Source organism: Mchenga conophoros, linkage group LG16 (assembly GCF_057382185.1).
Source record: "Mchenga conophoros isolate Kocher_MC1m ecotype Shallow Benthic linkage group LG16, M_conophoros_male_GT1.1, whole genome shotgun sequence".
Taxonomy (NCBI): Eukaryota; Metazoa; Chordata; class Actinopteri; order Cichliformes; family Cichlidae; genus Mchenga; species Mchenga conophoros.
In genome coordinates, this window is record NC_140541.1 from 35,590,230 (window position 1) to 35,613,845 (window position 23,616).

The following is a 23,616-nucleotide window of genomic DNA, read 5'->3' on the forward strand; positions in this document are numbered from 1 at the left end:
ATCAATAAATAAAAGTAGCATTTAAAAATGTCACAACAATAATGATGCTAACATTTCCTTTTCAATGAGTCATATCTTGGAATTGGCCTTGCAGATGAATCACTTGGGACCTGGCATATTCATGGTATACAGCCAGAAACTTTGAAGCTAACTAAGCCTCATGTTAATCACTAAGACGGATGAAAAGCTTTCCCAGGCTTGGTGCATATACATTAGTTTTCAGAACTAAGAACAGAAGATGAGAATATTACTTACTTGTCATACTTGTCCATGGCACAAACCCACTTACACATACCCTCAGCTGCAGTGGATGCAGTTCTAATCTTTTCTGGCACAAAGTCTGGGTTGGTAATGTACTTGGTGCGGATGATGGCCATAAGATTTGGAGGAATGTTATCTTTGTCATACTCATGGAGGCTCTGGAGAAACCTTAGGTCTCCCAGAAGCTTTTTGGCTGGGCCCCAAAAGTCTTCCACTTTTTTACCAGAGCCTGAGGGGTCCGGCACACGATCTGGTTTGATGCCTTTAAGAATGCAAATTGCCTCCATAACCAGCTTGACTGCTGTGGGTGGGCTTTTCATGGACTTCACCACTGTGATATCCTGTTGCCAGAATCATTAATCACTATTTGCTGTACACTACATTTAGCCTTTGAGCCATATTAAAATATTCAGCTTTTACCTGAGGGGTCAGAGTATTCAACGCAGCCAGGGCCGACTCCAGGATGGGCATAGCTTCAGCCAGGTCAGCATCACATTCATCCTTGATAGCTTTGGCAGCCATGGCTTGTTCGTTGGCCACTGCTTCATCTATTTTCACCACCTTCTCTGTCTCAGCCACCTCCACAGATTCATGTTCAATCACCACCATCATCTCATCAACCTCTTTGCTAGCTACAAGCAGCTGTGGCTGTAGAGCCTCTAGCTCAACTTGCATGGTAGCCACTTGTTCTGCAGCTGATTCCAGCTTTTCCAGACCGACCTCATAGCGACTTTTCATCTTCATCACCTCACTGAGCAAAGGACAGAGGGATTAAAGGGAAACGCTTACACCTGCAAACTAGATTTTTGTGCCGCTTGATTCACATCAACTGATGAAGTCAATTTAAACTAAAACCTAAAAGCAGCACTTGAATGAAAAACGTTACAAAGGAATAGAGATACATAAAATATATCTTGATCTTACGCTCTTCTTGTCTTCAGCAAAGCTTTGAAGGTGGAAATGAGCTCCAGATATGAGGTTGGAGTGACATAATTGTGACGCTGCAACTCAGTCAAAAAGCGGTGAGACAAATTAACGGTTGAGGTGTGGAAGCTCTTGCACATAGTGATGCAGCCTTCTCGGGCCTCTTCCGTCATCTCAACATCCTCCAGGAAGCGGCAGGCCACTGCCTGCAGGGCATCTTCAGGCCAAGTCTAACAAGGAAGGAAATAGGTTGTTTTCCTGTTTTTAACAGGTGTGCTTCCAGACATTTCTATTTACCCTCTGCTATGTGGTACTGGTAATGTTATCAGTTACTAATGAAGCATGGAGCATGAAATACACTACATGCTCTGTGTTTACTGGTCAACTATTAGTGCAAACCTCTGATGGGACAAAAAACACAGCAAAACATGTATGTAACATACATACACTCACCTGAAACCAGTCAATAGTACAGCAGTTAATGAGTGCGGGGAAACGTCTCAAACGGTCCCTGAAAGCATCTCCAATGGGACTCATGGCCAGCACCACATGCAGCTGTGTGCGACAGCGCTCTAAGAACATGTTGAAAAGCGACAAGGGACTGCCATCTGTTTGTTTTTCTCTATCACGCTGCCTGTCCAGCACACGCATTCGCTCACAAATTTCCTGCTTCTCATCCACCGCAAACAGGTTAGGCACCTGGAAATAAGAAAATATTTACAATTTCGCACCTTTTATCCATGTGTCACCATCTGTTCACCTGAATGAAGTAGTCAGTCTCTCTCTTCCATCCACTTTACCTCACCAGTGTTGAGCAAGTTGCCAATGTCCTCCAAGAATGACTCCATTTTGATCTGAGCGTCTGTAAACAGGAAAACTCCATGAGCCTCTCCTTCCGTAGCCTTCCTCAGGATTTGTTTCAGGTCATCATGCCATTCAGTGGTTCCATAGGTCTTGGATATTTCCACCTGGAAAAGCTCTGCCTCTGCCATGTAGGCAGCCAGACGGGTGAGAGACTGACGCCCACTCCCACCAACCCCTACCAGCAGGGCATGGCCACTGGGTTGCTTGAGGATGCGGGAAATCCGGCACACATGCTCGATGGCAAAACGGAAGAGCACCAGATTCATTGGTGCTTTGCTGGTGTTGTTGAACTCCTCCAAGTGTGATTCCACAACCTGTCGTAGCCGATCTAAGTCATGAACTTCGCGGTAGCTGCGGTCCTCACCTTTGGGGTCATGGAAGTCACAAAACATGAGGCTGCGCAGGTCATCTTCAGTCACCTTTCCATCTTGGTCCTGGTCCAGATGCTGGAAAAGCTGATGGAAGTTCTCCTTCATGTGAGTCTGACACACAACCTGTAGATGACTTACAAGCCAGGATCGATCGGTGTCGTGGACCAGTCGATCGTAGTACACCCTCAGGACCTGTGGATTAACAAGAAAAGGAAAGAAACAGACATGTGCAGAGACAGATATGGACAGATCTCAACACCAAATCTTGTTGGCTTGACTGAAGCTATTATATAATGGATTTCCACTTTCCACAGCAATACGTTAGGTTACTTTAGTAATGCTGCTTTCATGTACCTCATACTGTTTGTAATGTACGACATTACCTCATGGACCCAGAGCCGTTTGATGACAGACTGTTCCTCTGCAGTCTCTGGCCGTGACAGGCAGATGCCCTGGATAACCCGGGAGACATCACGTAAATTGAACAAGTAATGGGACTTTGTGGGGGTTGGTAGCAGGTTCTTGGTGGCCTCTTGGTAAACTGACAAAGTGCTATGGACGATCTGAGAGGTCAGAGTAGCAAATGCCTTGGGGAATAAAAAGCTGCAAATCAAATGAATTCATTGGTGAGATCCTGTTCCTGGAGTTTAGTCAGAAAAATTAATCTGTAATTGTTGTTTTAACTAAACACTGAACTCATAAATATATGGTATTATCAAGAATCTATCTTCAAACAAATATAACTGTTTTCAAAATGCAAAAACATCTTTAAAACATATATATTTTTAAAATGCAGCTGCCATATGTGCCTGGATGAGTGCTAGTGGAGATCTGAAATCTGTCCAAAAGATCTGATTGCTTTTGGTCTTATAGTCTCTGAAGTAAACAATGTGGCAGAGCAAAAAGGGGGGAGCAAAAGTACCACCTTTAATCCTCAAATGACTGACACAGACACTGATGTACAGAATAATTGGATCCTAGCTGGTATTTACTATATTTTGCTCAAAAAGATCTTCTGCAGTATTGAGTAAATGATTATCCTGTATATGCAAGGCATGGTTATTTACACAGGTACATTTGGTAAATTTGAATAAAATTACTGTCTCAACATCCTAATTGTTAGTGTTACCATATGGTAAAATGCCAATTTGTGATCCTGGAGAAGATTGTATACATGGTCTTCTCATCAAAGTCATTAATGGTGATCATGTTGAAGTGACGCAGGAACCGAGGAGTGACAGGGTTACGCCCCCCACCTAAAAAAAAGCAGACAACAAAAATACAAACTGGAATTACTAACTCACAGTTTGAAGCCTGATAAAGCAAGTATTTTACATCCTTGTCTGTAAAATACTTACACAGTATAGTATATGTAGTAAAAATTTAAGGAATTTGTTCAAAGGTTTTGAGCGCATTTTGTTGCAAAATGCAACTTATTAATATATTGACATTTTATCAATATAATGAAGGGCATGATTCCAGTGAGAAACATACTGGCTTCCCTTTGAGACAGTTTTTACGGTTGAGTACAGAAGATCAATAGAAGCCATGATCACATGGTGTTACTGCGATCACCTGAAGCTCAGCAAAACCAGTGTGGTTTTGGCAGACTACCAAGCAGCTTCCAGAGGAACAAGAGGCCTGCTGTCATAGTTTAATGCAGGGAAACAAAGTGTAGAAGGTGGGCACCTAGCAGTCAAATCAATGAAAAACTCAACTGAGGCCACAGTACCTCTCCTCTCTCCTTTACCTGAGATTGACAATCCCTCCAACCTTCTTCGATTGGGACAAACAATGGCAAGAAAAAATCTAAACTTAACATAAAAATTATACATTAATAAAATCTATTGGTTTAATTAAACATGTGAAATTTTTTTGTTTTTATTTGAATTCTTGAGATGAGTCATCTTGACCAGCTATCACCGTGGCAGCTGGTAAACACTTGGGACAGCATTTAGTTTCTGTGGCTGCCAGATACGCAGACCTCAGAAAAACTAAAAAACTGTCAGCTCACGCATCACCAAAACTGTGGCCACCTGAGAGTGGCTCCCATCCCCTTCCTTTTGCAGCTGTCACTGCCAGCTGCTTCAGTGGAGGAGGCTGCCTTCATGTTTACACTGGTTGTTGTATTGGAGACAGATGTGGTAAGCATTTTTTCCATTTGTAAAAACCTTAAGGCAATGAGAAGCTCACAAAACGGCAGGAAATGGTTTGTGACACTGACTCAACAGTCGCTCGAGCAACAGAAAAACAAGAATACTCACTCTACAAACATTTTAATCAAGCACTGACATTTCTGTCATTGGCTGACGGCATTTCTAATTAACCTTTAAGTATCAGTGCGGCTACTTACCAGGTGGTCCCATCGCACATATGATCAGGATATCCGTCAGATTAATCATGGCGCAGTCCTTCAAGTCATACCAGTTCCAGTGATCAAGCCACTGGCGAAGCAGCTCCACAGGAGGTTGTGCACCATAAACCTCTCTCGCTGGCATGTTTACATCATCCACAAATACCACCTAATAGAATGTAACATTAGTATTCTTAAACTTAAACTGCATATACTAGAGAAAAACAAATTATCTGGTGTATTTAAAACTGTACGCTGCCACACTGTTTAATGCTCAATAGATCGAGTGCACACCAGCAAAGAAACAAGATGTTCAAAAATAATAAAATGTAGGTGATAAAGAGGCGCTACCATTTTTTTCCCCACTGGAGGGCCAAACACTCCTTTGCGCCGCTTATCTAGCTTGGAAATAATAATGTTTTGTGTCTGGGCAGCTGTAGTCTGGGCTGAGAAGTTGATAAACAATGGGGTGTACACATCCTTCTGTATCTTATTCAACAGGAAGTCCTAGGCAAGAGATTTGAAATATGAACACAAGTTATCATCAGATCTCAAGGTATGGGAGCATACGGTAAACAGTATATTACATTTCTTTCTTTGTTCATTATTTATTATTTGTTTATTTACCAGGAGTAATGCATCTTAATGGACATCAGTGTATCAAAAATATAAACTGTAAACATGGCAGATTACAGCAAACCTGCTAGTTTACATCTGTAGTTTCAGGGCAGGTCACATAATACTTTGTAATAAAAAAGATACACAGATATAAAGCAAGAACAAACACTAATAACACATCACACAGAAATGTGTTACTGATCAGAGATCTGGTGTTCCGTTAGTAGAAAGGGTGATGGTCACACCAACGTATTCCAGCTATTCAGTTTATTTACTTTTAGTGTAACTTATATATAAAATAAATCACCTTCCTCTCCTTTCCTGCTGATCTTCTCTATGTTATAACCAGGTATATATCACAGCCTTAACTGAAACCTTCTGTTAACCTAAAAAGTCGATATCAGAGGCACCAAGTAAAAGTTCCTCTGGATATTTACATCAAATTGGCTTAATATTTTTGACCTCGACAACAAGGTATCACACTCCAAGACATGAGACAAACAGAAATCTTGCTCTTGCACTCAGTGGAGGGTTTATACTCATAAAGGCTTTCTTTCTGGTTTATTCAAATCCTACAAGTGATTTATAAAGAACTAGGTATGTCAGTAGTAGTAATACTTCTAGAAAATTAATAACCTTGTTGATTGCCGCACACAGAAAAAACAAACAAACAAACAAAAAACACTGTGCTCATTTTCACCCCATTTTAAATTAACACACCAAAAGTACCTGTTACAAATACACCTTAAAAGGATCATTTTCAATTTTATCTGGACAAATGATTATGATAAGCTTTTTAATCTAATTAAAATTAAAAGTGGCTGTCAGTATGTATTTCATTAGAAAAAATTCTCAGTTAATCCCTGAAAATGACTCCAAAATAAATTGTGAAAAGAGGTGTCTCCCTGAGGAGAAGCTCTAAAGTAATGGTGCACAGGCTAAAACGGTAAAATCAGTGACTTTTTCAAACTGCATGAGTTTACAGAAAGGACATTTTACTAAAAGCTCAAAATAACGGGCACCCACTGAACAAATCTCCTTCTGTGTTTATATGAACAGGGAACATAGCATACATAGAGAGCTGATGCATTTTATTAGGATTTTATCTTTAGGTTCAGAGCACATCCTTAGCTTGCTTTCTGCATAAGCATATATTAAGCGGTCATATGGAGGTTGTCAAACTATTTGAATAATGAGCTGCTTAATCAAAGGGAGCGTGTGATGTGAATGATCACAAGATGCAGACAAAGTGCATCACCCTCTTCCCTAAATTATAAACCAGCAGCACCACTCGTCTGAGTCTCACCCCAGATTAGTGTGGTGCAGGTGAATTTGCTTTAAGTAGTCGGTCGAGGATACAAGTGCGGGCACGGTGCCATACATATTCACATAGTCTGAGCGTTTATCACTTGTGCCAGATTTGGGATTCTGCCACGGTCTGCTGGTTATGACATGGGACAGAGCCACTTCAGCAGGCAGGCAGACAGACAGACAGTGGAGTACAAGGCAGACTCCCCAGTGAGATGATCTCCACTCACCCCAGAGTCTGAAGTTTGAACTTGCTAATGGATGAACTAATGAAGCAAAGGAACGGAGGACGGATTAGTCCTTGATATAAATAGTCAAAGCACTGCTGAGAGATACTCTGTATTCTTCCAAGGTGGTCATTTCACACCTGGCTTCTGTAGCTGCCTCCAAATGATTGGTGTGCTCGCAGCACTTACTCTAGCCTGGGACTGCAAGTCCTACACATAAGTTTAATCATCTGAGTCAGTGATGCTATCAGTGGCACAGGCAATGTTTGTCTGTATCTGATAACAATTTATGTAAATAAAAAACAGCTTTAAAGTGGACAAGATAATAATAGCAGAACAGGGCAATGTCCCAGTTTTGTCTCAAAGTGAAAAATGTCCTAACAGACCACATCAGAGTGAGCTGATTTTCAGTGAATTTAATCAAAATTTGAATAATCTTTACCTTTTTACAATGCAATTTTTAAAAGTTACAGGCCATCAAAATACATACATATTGCCATTTTGCCAAAGCAATATGTATTACTCGTAGATGACTTATTTAACTGTTTGTACTATGTAAGATGTGGTTCTGACTGGATATTATCATCATTGTTTGTGGACATGTGACCTACTGCATCACTAAGTTAATGTCTTCTGAGCATTCATAGCTTCTTAAGTACAGGAAATAGAAAAATGCAACATTAGAGTTCTGAAAGAAATATTTAAGCTATGTAAAAAAATGCAACCAAATTAATTTTATTTACACTCCAAATGTCACAACTAACCACCTTCAATTGCAAATTAAATAGCTTTTCACAGAACTGTAGTAAAGTAGGAAACACTATTATTGCAATCCTGGATCTTTGATTGGTTTTCTGATCATTCACAAAAGAAAACTAGACAATTTTAAATCAGCTGCCCTAAAGTATATCAGGAAAGACTACTGGACCATCAGGTTGCCAGCTGTCTGTATCAGTGTTTGCAATAAAGTATAATCAAGGCATTCATTTTAAAAATTAGAGTTCAGGATGACATGTAAGAGCAAGGACATGTATGTATTTGCAGGTGAGGAGAAGAACTTGAACAGAGCCAGGTCTTAGTGTGGGTAAGAGACTGGCAGCTACAGTAAGTTCTGAATATACTGTCCAAGGGCTTTGTTAGGCAAACAGTACACTGTTGCAGTAGTCTAGGAGGGAGGTGATGAAGATATGAGTGTGGGTTTCAGTCTGAGAATGAAGGCCATTGTCTGGAGAAGTTCTTTGGGTGGTAAAGGGCAGATTTAAAGATGGATTTGACATGTGATGGGAACAAGAGAGCAGAGTCCAGGTTGACACCCAGTTCGCAGACTTCTAGAAATGTGTGTGAAATGGAACATCCACCCACATTAAGATGAAGATGAGCCACTTTTGCGGGCAAAGTTTTGAAAGCCACAACCAATAGTTAATTTTTATTGTACTTTATTTTGAAAAAGCTGGTTGAAATTCTGATGTCATTCAACCAACCGACAAAACCAGAGGAGGGAGCTAATTGGACAACTTGTAGTTGAGATACAATAGAGCATCAGTGGAAGGTCGCCATATGGTGACACAGTTGTTTTTGTTGTTGTTTGTTTTTTAGAGAAAGAGGCAAAAAGCAGCTGTTACCATATGAGTTCTACAGAGTTGCTGATCACGTCAACCATGATGGGAGACAGGGTAGGTAGGCACGACTTAACAAAGGTTGTATTAAATGACAGCTATTATAATAATGTGGACTATTAACATCTTAGATCAATTTCACATTGTCGAGGAGGGAAATTATTTTACTGCTATTGGTAAATAATTGTCGTTGCATTAATAATATAATTTGCAGCATGGATATTGCATTCAGGGGTTGAACAGTGTGTCTTTCAGAAAGGCTAAAAGTCACAGGCTGACAGGAAACAGGCTTGCAGAGAGTTTGCACAAGCAGGAAGTTATTTTAAGCAACAGTATGATCATTGCTTTAACAATGTAACAGATAGCTTTAAGAAGGCCTTAAGATGCTTATGCACACAGTTATTATGTTTAGTAGAGGTTCTTGATTAAAACATTTATTTAGTAAAAGTCATATCCATAGTTTCAGTTCGATTATTACATATACGAGAGTGGTTTCTGTCTCTCTGTCTGGTGAGGGGTCAGGAGCTAGTCGCGAGGTGAAACAGGGTGCAATTGTGGTTAGCACACAGACGCGCACACACACACACACTCAGTTAGAGAATCATTTATAGGTGAAAGTTTAATCATGTTTTGCTGATGTTGCAAAGAGCAGTTTGTCGCAGAACTGCTGCGAGCATCCGGCAGTGACAGGAAGCACCTGTTGTGAAGATAGGAGACAATTGTTCTTTTAAACTGTGTCAAAAGTCGTTGTGGTTTTGATTTGATCTATGTATAAAATGTGTCTGTGACGTATGAAGGGGCGTCAGTAAACAAACCCTGATGCTATAAAATATCTGTTCATGCTTTGATTAAGTCGAGGACTACTGGCTGTCTGCGTACAGAGTGTCTTCCCACGCGTGTATTCATTAAAATCATCGTTTGACTTCACCCGGCCGGACCAGTGTGGTTATTCTTCGATCACCTCTTGTACCCTTCCTCAATATTGAATCTTAACATTTGGGGGCTTCGTCCGGTTATTGAGGAGGGAGAATTGGAGGTTTAGATGGAGAAATTTGGTGGTCTTGGGTGGTCTGACGGGCAGACATGACTTCCAGTGGTCTAAGTGAGTGGACATAAGCCGGCTTATCCAAAAGGTAAGGCACTACCTGTTGAATTATTTCCAAAGTGTGCCAAATTGGACATGACAAAATTTAAGTCTACTCACTGAAGTTACTGGTGGATGTCTGTTTTGATTTTGATGAAAAATCTCATGAGTTGAAGCAGTTAGAGTTCTGCTAAGAAGAATGAAGAAATGAAAGCAGTAAAGTCTGCTAAAGCAGTAAAGTCTGCTAAAGCAGTTAGAGTCTGCCAGGAAAAGTTTAAATACTGGGTTGAAGTCCCAAAGAAATTGAGTTAGAGTCTCAAGTAGTTTGGTAGGGAATTGGTTATTGTGTTGGTTAGAGTCCAAATTTGGTCATAAGAGTGGACCTGAGCGGTCATTTTGTGAGTTGGAGTCTCCATTTGACCACTAGGTTGCACCTACTTCAGTTATACACTTGTTTTGGGTGTTGATTGTTGTTTCAAAGTATTATAAATTATTCTAGAACGGCAGTTCGAGTCTGCTAGGAAGCGCAGAGCCCGGAGGTTACGCTCCCTCCTTGTCGTGGACGCGCGACATTGACCTCTCGGCGAAGAGGGTTAGTTCAGTGTGGCTTAGCTGTGGGGTACAGGGCATCCCGGAATTAAGCTAGGAGTTAGAGTCTCCTTACCGTTTGCAACGGTACCTGCGCTTTTTTGGACAGGAGAAGTTGGTCTTCGGGCGTGTAACTTTAACTTAACACTTCGGGGTAAGCCTTGGCTGTGAAATGCCAAAAATAGAGCTTCAGGCAAAGTTTGGGTTGGTTGACGCTTTTAAATTGAGTTAGGGATTTTAGAAATGAGGCCAGAAACAGTTAAAGTCTTGATACTGGTTAATTGGTCGCAAAAAACTCAGGGAGTTTATCCGCTGGGCGGTTATTTTAAATTTGTCTAAATTGGTTAGGCGCTAAAGCTGACAGATCTGACAGTAGTTGTAAATATAAGACGTCTTTGTAATAAGAGATCTCTGTGTGAAAGGAGTCTGAGGCAATGCTGGAGCTATTTTTAGACGGTCGGTGTGTGTGAGTGAAAATGCAAATGAGTAAGCAGTGAACTGTTTAAGCCACAGTTGGTTTTACAAATACTGCTGCAAACATTGTTGAGTGTGTGTTTAAAATGCCATTTATGTTTATTAGAGGACTATAAATAAAGTTTTGAGTTGCCGTAGTGGATGCATAGTAACTGACTGAGTTTGGATGTAGATATATAAATATATTGAGTGCACTGTATATACTTAAGACTAACACATGACTTTCAGTAGTAACTTTTCTCCAGCATTAGTTGCTGGTGTGTTTTATTTTTTCAATCTCTTGTGTGTGCGGTGAGAATTAATAGAGGTTTCAATTTTTGTTTGTTTGTTTTTTACTTGCTCTTTTTGATTATGACAAGCATGTCTAAAATACTCTTAGGAAAGTGTGTTGAGTTATATTCCTTAACTCTAGTCACAGTTTAAGTGTGAATGCGGTGACTAGAAGGTTTTGAATGATGAATAAAGGTGTGAGAGGTATTTCTTTGGTGATGTAAAGTAGGATGTTTTAAAGTTTGAAAGTGTTTTTAATTTAAGAGATGCATGAGTGATGTTATAAGAGTTTAGTTTATTTAAAAGGTGTGTGTGAGAGGATTATGAAATCATTGTGTGAATGATGCTACATTTTAGGTCAAAAGTTAGTAGAATTACAGAGGGTTTGTAGATTGTAAATACAAAATAAGTTTGATTAGCCTGGAGAAACAGCAAAGCAGCTTGAGCTGCTCTGAGCAGCTGCGTGCTGTGTGTGTGTAACAGGAAATGGTGTGGGTGACAGGAAGTTTGCATGCCCATATAAGGTGACGAGTGAGCACCCAGAGAGAGAAACAGATGAGTTAAACTCTAGGCAGATAAAGCGAATGGAGGTTTTGAGAAAAGAAATGAAAAGGATATTAATTGTATGTTTTAGTGTGTCAACACAGATTACAGATAAATGAAGGTGGACTTCTCTCAACCTGGAATTTTGAGTACGGCGCCAAAACTACTAGAGTAGCATAATTGGGAGAAAACAGGCCAGATTTTGGCTTAAAATTTTACAGCTTGACCTCGCACTTGTCCCCATCCTGAGAAGAAGCTCAAAGGACAGTTAATCTCCTGATGAAGACCGACAGAACATCGTGGACTTCAAGAATTGACAGCAGCCAAAAGACAGTGCAACTGAAACCACACTGACGACACCAGCAGCAGCATGACAGGAACCACGAGGTGGAAACATGTACTGTAAATTACAGGCTGGGCAGTTGAACAGTGGGATAATGAACGGTGGTAAAGCACTGGACACTGATTGTCAGATTTGCCATGCTTGGAGTAATCTTGAAAGGGACGAGTGAAAGGATCATCAGACAAGAAGAAACCACGTGATGAAACATGCACGGTGGACAGCAGGCTGGTAAGAACAGTGTGACATGACTGTTTAAAGGCACTGAATGTGGTATTTTGCCAGGCTGGGACTTGATCCAAAAGGAAAATACTGAAGAGAAACAGAGAAGAAACAGACTGTGTTTGCTGGAATTCAAGACAACAAAAGGACACTGAGAGAAGAGGACAGTGACCAGTGAGAGGTGAAGCAGGACGAGTTCGACTGTGAGAATACAGGGTGTAATTGGACTGAAAGTGAAGCTTGAACTCATGATGGTTTAGAGATGTCCACCGTCACAAACAAAGAGGTAAACAAGAATGGAAAACACACATAGACAAAGTGTTACATGTGAAATTATTTCTGGAAAGGATCAGAAGTGAGATAGTTTTGAATTAAGAAATCAGAGAAAAGATGCATGAATTAAACTTGACTATAACATATAGAGGCAATGAAGAAAGCAGCTTACACTTACTGAACATTAACAAAATACATAGGAAAAGCAATGAAGACCTGCTTACACGTATATACATAACATAAGTTGGGACCTCTGACCAGAGAGAGGGAAAAGGGTAGTTTAAGTACATATGATAATAATGAAAATGTCTCAGTTGTGTTTCTATAGGGGCGAAACAGATCTGGATCAATTTTCCACGTGCAGCGGTCGGAAGAGACCTGTAGGTTAACTTGACTGGACATGCCAAGGCAAGTTTCTGGTTGAATTGTTTACAGCGCCATGTCTCCATAAACCTGACAAGTGGGCCCTAGCTTGTGGCTGAGGAGCAGGAATAAGGTGGGAACTTAAAATTTGGGTTAGCAAATTTGGGAAAGAAACTGACGGCTTAAGTGGAGAATTGTGCAGGAGTCTGACACACTGCAAAAGCACCATATGCAAATTCACATACACAAACAGAAAATGCATTAACCTTATAAAGACAAGACAAGCTCATGGAGTTTAATGCAGAGATAGAGATTAAACCTGGCTAAGAACACAAACATATGCAATGAAGAACAGCTTGCTATTTTGTATGAATGATACAATGGTGTGAATGTTTAATAAAATACATTTGAGTTTGTAATTGAGGAATAGAAGAAGCCATATGACAAAGGGAGTTATGAAAACGAAAAAGGGATTAAAGTAGTTTTAAAAAAAAAAGAGTGACTTAGGAGTGCTCTCGTACTGAGTGATCAACACTAGTGATCACTGTTGGAAGAAATAAAATGATTTAATGAGTTGGGAATGTTTAAACATATGTTTCTGTTGTTACAGCTTCTTGAGAGATGATTCAGTATGCAAATTAGTTGGAGTGTGTGGTGACGAAAGAACTTGCTGAGTGTGTGTGTGACTGTGACTTTCAGGAAGAGGAAGCATAGCAGAGACGAGAAGTGCAGATTGGGGTAGGAAATTTATAGTTTAGTGATATGTTGTTGTAAGGGGGTTTTATGCTGAATTGAAGTATGTTATAGAGCATAAGGGGGTGATTTTTGTTTGCAAATTGTGTGGTTTTAATGAGACTTTTGGTGTATTGAGGAGGTGAAATTATGTGGTGGCAAGATTTGTGTGTTTAAGGTTGTTGTGGTGATGGGTTGATTCTGTCAGGTAGGTTGTTGTTGGTGTTTTTGTTTTAAATAGAGGGAGTTTTAGGAAACATGGACATGTCTAAAATTGGGCCCATTATTTTGTAACAGTGCACTTAAAGACAACCTGTCAGGTGATTTTGTTTTGTTCTTATGAGCTAACAATCAGCTCTATTTTTCATTTCTGTTTTAAGCAGGCCTGCAACAGTGAATAACGGCGCTGAAAATTCTCGGGAGGAGCAAATATAAGGGGGCTTCCCAGATTACAATTGGCTGAGGAGAAAGCTACCTGGGGACTGATCAAGGTCGTAAGTCCCTGTAAAAAGGATTTTATGCGAGTCAATCCAGTCCAAAAGCATAAAGAAATATTTTCCTATGGAAAATAAAAAATGACTGAGCTCATTTTGCTGAGGGTGGAGTATCTGATCGTGCGGGAAGCTCCACTATCAGCAAATATATGGTGTGACTGCATGTGAGTGAATGTGAGACTGTATGTGAGTAAGGATGAATTAATGTGGATAAACAATTTGCTTTTACCAGAAAAATTTTTGTTTTGTTGACTGGGGTTAGATTATGGGATTATAGTATATTGTTGGGAGAAGGCCAAATGCTAAAGGGGAAATATTTTTGATGTAACTCAGTCACCATTAATTGTAGAAACACATGACTGATAACTGTTCTGTTTTAAGTTTATTTTTATGACATAGATTGGATCATGAGTGGGGAAAACTGAGCGTTTTAAGTTTTGTATAGTATCTTGACACATGAAATGTGTCAAGATAAAGGGGGGTTTAGGGTTTAATAATTTAATTGTTTAATAATTTAGGATCATTTTAGGACCTTTTGGGTTTTTGATCATTTGGATATGGTAAAACTGAAACTGTTATTTTAAGTTAAGGTTAAAGGATTAAAAGTGAACTTGTCACGGTTTGCGAGGCAAGCCGTGTGGAGTTGTAGAAAAGGACCCAAAAGGCGGCAGCTCTGGTGCAGGTGAATATTTATTTACAACGGTGGGCACAAAACAGCACTGGTGGAAAAACAAGAAACCGGAAACCTAAACTGGGTAAGCTAATAACACAAACCAGAAACGAGACGCAGGGAGACCGAGGGGAAACAACACAGACGAACCAGCAATTACCATAATAGAAGACACAACTTAAATACACCCAGAGAACACAGGGGATACTGATAAACATAACGAGATAGGGCAGGAGTGAACACAACATTACGCATACTGACGAGAGACTGTCAAAGTAAAACAGGAAGTACACAGAGGTTCAGACAGGAGGAGAGAAAGTACGGGGAGAACACAGACATAACAGGCTGGGGGAAACATGGAATAAACACAAAGAGAGACGAGAGCTCATAAATAGACAGAGGGGCACAAGGGGGTAAGAGTCACAAAGGGAAAAAACACTTAGGGAACACCACAATAGGACACCTGAGAAAACCTGGCCTAAATAAGGAACGAAAATACAAGGAACCAAGAATACTGGGCCAACATGGCCCAGGACTATGACAGAACTGAATCCTGTTTAGAAGATACAATGCCGGTTTTTCAAAGCTGTGAATAATTCTTAAAGGGAAAACTAGTGAGGGTTGAAGGAGTAGAACAGCTTTGATTTCTTTTTGATTTCTAGAAGTAGTGGTTATAATGTAGGCTTACACATACAGATATTATATAGGAGGTATTTTTAGGATAAAAGGGGGAGCTTATAAATAGAAATGATTTTTATACATATTGCATTTTGTGCTTTTAAAGGAGTTGTGGCTCAAATTTGTCTCTGGAGGGTCACGAGCCTTTGGCTAGCGCTATGATTAGCCAATCTACTGTGAGGATAATATGAGTTCATGAAGGATTGCACACGCTTACAGACACAGAGTTAAGAAACACACATGACAGTATTGATTCCAGGCAAAAGGCCTTAAATTCATTTAGCTTTTAACTGAACTTAAAGAAGGACCAAAGAGGAAGGAAAGCATATATTTTGGTTAAGTCTGATAAATTAGAATTAGAAGGTATTGTTACATTAAAAGGAGCAAAATGAAATAAAAAGGCTATACCAAAATGGGTTATAACATAGGAAATGTGAGGTTAAAATGAAGTTAACACATAGGAGTTGTTTCAAGGCAGCATTTACCTATGATGAAATGTATACAGGAGTAATTGCTTATATGCTTAAACTTAATTGATTAAAGTGGTTGTTTTCTTTTAGAGTAGAGGAACTTGCAGCAGCGACAATTTGTGCACAGGATGTTGATGATCAGATAAGGGAAAATAGAGCGAGCAACCGGACGTGAAAGCAGGGCTTAAAAGAATTTTAAAGTGATGAGTAACGTTGAAGAGTATACATAAATACAAGTCAATAAGTTAAGAAGATAATTAGGATCAGGCTTTTGATTAAAGAGTCCCAAATAGGATAAGTTAGGGAGATGCAGGAAAAGGTGTTTTGTTTCCTTTGCAGAAGATCTCGGCGACCACAGGAGGGGCGAGGATCCTGGAGATCTCGAGGTTCGAGACCACCAGAGAAGGGTCTGCGTGAGGACACAATGTATTGTGACCTCTGGTTTTCCAGAGGTCAAAAGGGGGAGTGTCGAGGAGGGAAATTATTTTACTGCTATTGGTAAATAATTGTCGTTGCATTAATAATATAATTTGCAGCATGGATATTGCATTCAGGGGTTGAACAGTGTGTCTTTCAGAAAGGCTAAAAGTCACAGGCTGACAGGAAACAGGCTTGCAGAGAGTTTGCACAAGCAGGAAGTTATTTTAAGCAACAGTATGATCATTGCTTTAACAATGTAACAGATAGCTTTAAGAAGGCCTTAAGATGCTTATGCACACAGTTATTATGTTTAGTAGAGGTTCTTGATTAAAACATTTATTTAGTAAAAGTCATATCCATAGTTTCAGTTCGATTATTACATATACGAGAGTGGTTTCTGTCTCTCTGTCTGGTGAGGGGTCAGGAGCTAGTCGCGAGGTGAAACAGGGTGCAATTGTGGTTAGCACACAGACGCGCACACACACACACACTCAGTTAGAGAATCATTTATAGGTGAAAGTTTAATCATGTTTTGCTGATGTTGCAAAGAGCAGTTTGTCGCAGAACTGCTGCGAGCATCCGGCAGTGACAGGAAGCACCTGTTGTGAAGATAGGAGACAATTGTTCTTTTAAACTGTGTCAAAAGTCGTTGTGGTTTTGATTTGATCTATGTATAAAATGTGTCTGTGACGTATGAAGGGGCGTCAGTAAACAAACCCTGATGCTATAAAATATCTGTTCATGCTTTGATTAAGTCGAGGACTACTGGCTGTCTGCGTACAGAGTGTCTTCCCACGCGTGTATTCATTAAAATCATCGTTTGACTTCACCCGGCCGGACCAGTGTGGTTATTCTTCGATCACCTCTTGTACCCTTCCTCAATATTGAATCTTAACAACATTCAAAAGTGGTTTTATTCTAAATGTAACTACAAATTAGGCACTAAGTAATGATTACATCCTTCTATTACAGCAATGTAAAAAGACTGTTCTTGTCTGACATCATTTGAACTAACAGCTTTGAGCTTCATAGAGTTTGCTATACTGTGTATATTACCTCAAATCAGTTTGCGTTAACACAAAATACTGTAGTGCTTTCGAAAGGTTCGATCTGTAAAGTAGATGTATTGCATGACTCACTGTAATGTAGACACTCTTGCCAGTGCCAGTGGGACCGATGAAAATAGTGGGTTTCTGGTGAGTGACGAGTAGCTCCATCAGTGCCATGTAGCGTACTGTGTTCTCAGTGGGAACAATGATCTCATTGAACTGCATGTCTTTGCCTATGGGGGGAGCAGCCTTTAACTTATCTGTCCAAAGCTCCCACCTGCCCGGGCCCTGACATGGAAATAATGAAAAGACGAAACTTTCATTTACGATATAAAGCTCAGTGAGTGCTGGACACATACAGTACCAGACTACTAATCACAGATAATACTATTTGATGAAATGGCCACCGGGCTTGTCAACAGTTAAACTGCTGCTTAAAGCAGGAAGGAATTGCTCTCCTCAGATCACAAGCACGAGGAATAAGAGGGTACAAGGATCACAACCTGTGTGTGTGTGTGTGTGTGTGTGTGTGTGTGTGTGTGTGTGTGTGTTTGTTTGTTTCATCATCTGGTATGGAACTAACCTTTTTCTAAGAAAACAATCCTTGAATGAAAAATAAAAAATTACTAAAATTTACAGCACATTAAAGCCAGATGGCGGGATGTGAAAGAGACTGCAGTATGCAACCATAAAGGTCACAGACAGACAATAAATTACTGTCCCTTTTCCCCAACAATCTCAGGGGAGGAAAGATTTATTGGTATGTCACTCCATCTAGATAACAAAACTCAGAGTTAAGTTCTTTTTTGTACATATTGTGATTATGGCAAAAACAAAATCACTGCTATCTTCAGTTTTCTTGTTTTTATTCTATTTTATTCAGGGTTAGGATTTATTCTAATCCTAAAACACTTGAAATTTATATACCAGCATCTTATAAATATCATGCACAAAAGTATCTTACCTCTTGCACTCTTACCTCTTTAACGAAGCAGTACTCGTAGAGGGTTCCCTTAGTGGGTAAGGGGAGTGTCAGCTGATTCGGTGGAGCCTCCACAGTGACCAGAATGCCATGGCGGGCTGCTGTCTCCTTACTTAAGGGGCCATTCATCACCTCTCTTACCAGAGCATCAAACTTTACTCGGCCCAAATCGTCACAGCTAGCACCCACTGACCAGATCAGGCAGAACGTAAACATGCCCTTTGTAAAAGAAAAGGAACATCATTACTGGTTTTGACTGCTCAAGCATATCAGTATGTGTAGGGTAATTGCCAATAAACCAAGTCCTGGTTTCCAAAAGAAATGCTTCCATTATCATTTGAAGACTGTTTATTTATCACAAACTGAAGATGTAACAATGAACTCCTTCCTAAATAAGCATGAAAGTTTAAAAAAAAAAAAAAGGTTATCCAGAACTACCTGTGCACACGGTCAGAAAACCGTGAGACTCCTAACCGCTCTGTCCATGCTCCTCCCCTTCCCCCTCACACAGGGTTTCATGCTACTATTGCACTTACATACTTAAAGTAAGAGGTACCCCCTTTTAGATTCCAATCCCAAACATTACTTTATGTAAACACAACATATATTTTCATATTTATTAATCCTGAAAAGATGACTTATGTAATGAATCTATGAATTATAAAACAAATACGAACTCAAATGTAAATAAAATTCTAAAGCAGACATCTGGCGCCTACAGTATGGATATATGTTGTGGATATGATTGATGAAATCAATGGCGAAAGCTCAAAGTTCAAAAAATAATAATTACTCCTCTACTCAGGAAACTGGGGTTGTTTATGAGCTAATCACATCCCACTCACCACAAACAACATTAAAATACATTGAAAAGACAACTTTCCAAGACATTTAAAAATGTCTGATGAGAAAAACTGTGCGGAGCCACTGAGTAGTATTAATTCCTTAATCCTCGAGGAATCATCTCACTACCTGAGGCCAGGAGAAGCCCAGGACCCCTCTGCAACAGCATCTGACGATGGGTCCAAGGATTTCATTCAAATACCATGGATATGCCTCCGCAGACTGTCACTGACCCACTACCAAACTGGTCAAACTGAACATGCCTTCTCCAGATCCTGCCTGTCACATGTGCTCATGATGAATCTGCTCTAATCTGTGAAAAGCACAGGATTCCAGTGGTGGACCTGCCACTTCTATGGCAAATGCCAATTGAGCTCCATGCAGTGAGCACAGGGCCCACTAGAGGATGTCAGGCTCTGAGGCCACCTTCATGAAGTATGTTTTTGATGGTTGGTTAGGTGAAATTCACACCAATCGCCTGCTGGAGGACATGTTTTAGGGCCCGCCTGTCTCCTGGAATGTCCTGGTGAAAGACTTCTACACCGTAGTATATTTACCCAATGAGCAGTCTTAGACGACTAAATAGACTACATATTCTGGTGGGCGTGAGAAGGTAAACAGATACCACCAGTCTAGCATAAAAATAAAAATCCCATGGACATATAGGATCTGTTCTAAAACATTTTACTAAAGAGTCATAGGTTGTGTTTATTATACTAATTTAAAGCATTCAGGCACACCAGCCCAGCTCCAAGTACTGTCCAGGTTATTAAATGAGACAAAAAACAAAATCCAAAAAGAGAGGACCTTTGTTAGAACAAAAACCCAGCAGGGGATACTGTAGGAATTGGAAATGAAGCTTAGCAGCCTCATGATAGCTCCTGCTGTTAAAAAGCTGATTAATTCAACACTTTGATAATGACTAGCTGAGAAACATAGGAGCGAGGGTTGAAAGGCATTCATCAGTGCAGTATGCCACAGGGGGATAATAGCAGTGCTTTCAAAAGACATGATTCAGAGGCAAAAAATCAATTGGAACGGGGGGGGGGGATGAAAGGGCTCATCTGCTAAAATTTTTCCGTTTTTTGTCGGGGCAGACCCTATTAATGCAGTAAATTTAGAAAGACAAAAGGAATATTTTCTTTTCTGTGTTATATCTGTATTGTTAACACTGAGCTACAGATTACAGAAAATAAATGCTTCCACACTTTAATACTTTAAACTACAGTATTAATTTGTATTACTCAAGTATGATTTTAGAAACAAACTGGGGTTTTTTTGTATCAAAGTAACAGCAGTATTTTTTTTCTCATTTACGTTCATGTAAGCATTTCCTTACACTTCCAAGAGCAACATCCCAGACTTACAGCGTCAACACAAAACAGAACCTGACAGTGCCAATTTTTTATGAGACATATTCTCAATTTGTATTCTGTGCATATAACAGGACTCAGATTTGCAGTACACCGCATATTTTTTAATGTGATCAAATGAGAACGGACACAATGGGGAGTCTTGGATGTTGGTTCAGTAATTCTAAGCTCTTGCGAGTTTGACTTTTTCTGTTTGTACTGTGTCATATCAACTAATTAGCCAAAATGCTGTATGCCGAATTATGCATATCAAAGAGGTACAGAGCTGCAATGACTGTAGGAAGTGAAAACTGTATATTGTGGACTGCTCTGTAAAGCCATCTTTTAGGGTTGGGCTAAAATGCTAAAAAGGTATAAAGACCTTTACTTATTTCATATGTTACTATGTTTTATATTACTTCAATAGAAAGTAGCAGCATTAGCAGCAGTAGTGTGGAAACAAACCTCCAGCCAGGAGCAAATATTTTTTTCATCCACATTCTTAATCTTTGCTTCATCCTGAAATTCATCCATCATACAGTCCATCAGATTCATGAGGGACTTCACTAGGTTGGTGTCAGACGTTGAAGACAGCTCCTAAAATCAAATTTGGAATAAGAATGATGTTTTAAAAAAAAGTCAACCAGCCTCAGAAAAAATTAATTTGTTAGTATAGAAGGCAACTATAAACATCTGAAAGTAACAGAAGCATAAAACTAAAATTACACAAAATTCATTTGCAAAAGAAATCATGCAAATGCCCCAGGCAGTTTCTGTTCAATTCCTGGCTGACTGGACCACTTGCTGCTCTAAAATCGAAGTACTGGCAACTTGAAAGTGTTTTAAAAAAAGCACCTTGGTGGCCTTTCGAATGAGCTGTAGGCAGGCTGGCAGTAGGCGGTCAAAGAGGGCAGTGATGAGGTCTTTGTGCGTAGCACTGACTGTAGGAGGCAGGGTACTGAGCCAGGACAGCATGAGAGGCCGCCAGCCAAGCATATGTGGCTCCATGTAGATCATACCACAGCGAGACACCTGCCACAATCATTTATATCACATTAGAAAATAAACATGTAAACAGTTATCCTTCATCACTCACAAGAATATTGTTCGTAAATAACATTAACTATAAACCGTCAGGCAGAATTATGATAGACTCCTTATCAGAAGACAAAGCTATACAATGCTGAAAGTAGATGTGATATAAAAATGGCAGTGGAGCAAAAAACATGTACTGATAGTGCAAATTAATGCACAGTGCATTCATCACATCATTTGTAATTATTATCTAATGAAAGAGTTGCTGCCTTAAGACAGAAGTTCTCTGTAACATCCCATTAATAGCTTGGCAAAGAAGTACTAATAAAGCTAGAAGATATTATCAAAAACAGTAAATAAGTTAAGGTTTTAATAAACATACTCTTAAACAGAGAAATAAAAACTGAGGGATCAATAGTGCACAAAAGTGTTGGAAATGCACAAATTGGGAAGAGTTCACTGTGATCACAAAATGTTTGATGCCTCTTCATTCAGCGTAATGAAAGGAACAGATGCCAGGCTACAGAGAATCAAAAATAGAAGTCTGTTTAATAAAAAAAGCAGAGGCAGAAGCTATTCTCTCAAGACATCTATGCATTTGAAGCACATCCTTTGTTTATGCCTCACAACAAATAACCAAAGAATATATACTGCAAGAAAACTACAGGTACACAAGGACTGCAGGTTATTTCAAATGGAAGAGAGAGGTGTGTCACCCCTGTGATCTCTTGTTTTGACGATTGACAGATTACGCACCCTATAGCACACATTTCCTTTAGCACCTTTGAAATTACACAGTGGAGGGTGGAAACGGTGAGGAGGAGGTTGGGGAGGATGCTATCTCAAGTGTTATGCCCTCCTGATAAATGTCACTGTGGCTTCGTAAAGAAATGTGGCTTATGTTAGCGCATGGCTGTCTAGAGTCTCCCAAAGCCAATAGCAGAGGTGGCCGTATAAATAACAACAGTGCAAACAGAAAAGTAGCATTCGAAGACTGAATACCTCTGCAAAGGCTCAAAATACCACAGCATGCATGAACCGAGAGCCTGAACCTCGTTTAGAGTGTGTTTGTCTATCTTGAAAATTACGTCTGAGAACCGTTTTTATTTGTATAAATGTATTCACCAGGACATGGAATGGGTGAATACATATATCTGTTCAGATTTTCAGTAATTCTGCAAACAGAGAAGATCAACCAGTCAAATAACCCCCACTGATGTTGTTAATATGACATTTCAAAATGGCAGAAAAAGGCAGAAAAGGGGGCTGAATTCCCAAGAATAAAATTCTTCACAGTCCCACAACAAAACAGAAACATCTGTCATTCTAATTATTGAAACATTAAAAAAAAGAGAATTTCAATAGAACAAAAAAAAAAATTCCCAATAAACAAACCCAGAGACCGCAGAGGTCGAGTCCTCTAAAACAGGCTTTTGACCAGAGTATTCATGAATGACTGAACTTCAAGGTGGCCTCACTATTTATAGTTCTGTCGTTATTTATCTTGTGCTTGGCTTTGGTTCAGGACCTCGGTTCATCTTCTGCCTGAAATAAGCTGTTTTAGCTTAAGACCACCTTACCGTCAAGGCTTTCTTCAGATTGAAGGCACAGCTGTGTGCCATGATAGAGGTATCTGCACTCATTGACATCATACAGAGCCACAAGTAGAACCTGCCTGATAGCCAGATTAAATTAAAGGAATCTCTCACCGTGGCTGGAGATGCCACCTCCAGGTCCATGGGTTCAAAGATGAGGCTCATTTGTGGTGACATTTGAATGATCTCACCGCTCATCAGACACAACTTCTTGTTGTCATCAAGTACTGTGTTCATGTTCTCGATCCACACAGCATCCACTGGACCATCAAAGATGAGCCATTTTCTGTCAGGGCTCTGAGACACACAAGGAATATGAAATTCATACCATAAGAAATCATTTCAACACAACTGAAGCTAAATTGTTAAGCTGTGAGGTCAAAACATAAAGTAAGGTTACGATTATTAACCACAATCATGAGCTGCTTGCTTGCCAGCAGTATGTTGATATAGTCATCAGAAGACCATTTATGAGTGCAGTGACTCTGTATAACACTGAAGTTATGCAGTGTTGTACAGTGAAATATAAAGCCTTTAAAAATGACTGTTTAGTACAACCAACAGAAGTTTAGTGATGTGTAAAATCATTCTGGTGAC

The 23,616-nt window shown here is 39.8% G+C and overlaps 1 protein-coding gene and 1 long non-coding RNA gene across 4 annotated transcripts in view; one reads left to right on the forward strand and one right to left on the reverse strand.

Moving 5' to 3' along the window:
* Window positions 1-23,616, reverse strand: part of dnah7 (dynein, axonemal, heavy chain 7) — an 85,140-nt gene that overhangs the window by 29,886 nt on the left and 31,638 nt on the right. For 2 of the 3 annotated variants that reach the window (XR_014888986.1, XM_085249784.1), the window contains exons 32-45: window positions 23,134-23,316; window positions 21,245-21,421; window positions 20,855-20,986; window positions 18,192-18,413; window positions 17,303-17,500; window positions 5,125-5,280; window positions 4,774-4,942; window positions 3,550-3,676; window positions 2,804-3,023; window positions 1,986-2,612; window positions 1,639-1,884; window positions 1,186-1,415; window positions 682-1,012; window positions 256-602 (exon numbers count right to left, since the gene is read on the reverse strand). Coding sequence is in view for 2 of the 3 variants with exons in the window: in XM_085249784.1 (XP_085105910.1) it covers window positions 256-602; window positions 682-1,012; window positions 1,186-1,415; window positions 1,639-1,884; window positions 1,986-2,612; window positions 2,804-3,023; window positions 3,550-3,676; window positions 4,774-4,942; window positions 5,125-5,280; window positions 17,303-17,500; window positions 18,192-18,413; window positions 20,855-20,986; window positions 21,245-21,421; window positions 23,134-23,316 (3,365 nt within the window). In the remaining variant the exon portion in view is untranslated. The remainder of the gene's footprint in view (window positions 1-255; window positions 603-681; window positions 1,013-1,185; window positions 1,416-1,638; window positions 1,885-1,985; window positions 2,613-2,803; window positions 3,024-3,549; window positions 3,677-4,773; window positions 4,943-5,124; window positions 5,281-17,302; window positions 17,501-18,191; window positions 18,414-20,854; window positions 20,987-21,244; window positions 21,422-23,133; window positions 23,317-23,616) is intronic. The other variant, XM_085249785.1, reaches the window with a different exon arrangement.
* LOC146557224 (uncharacterized) lies at window positions 8,605-16,992 on the forward strand. The gene is made up of 2 exons (XR_014888987.1): window positions 8,605-12,349; window positions 12,651-16,992. It is a non-coding gene; the product is annotated as an uncharacterized LOC146557224 (long non-coding RNA).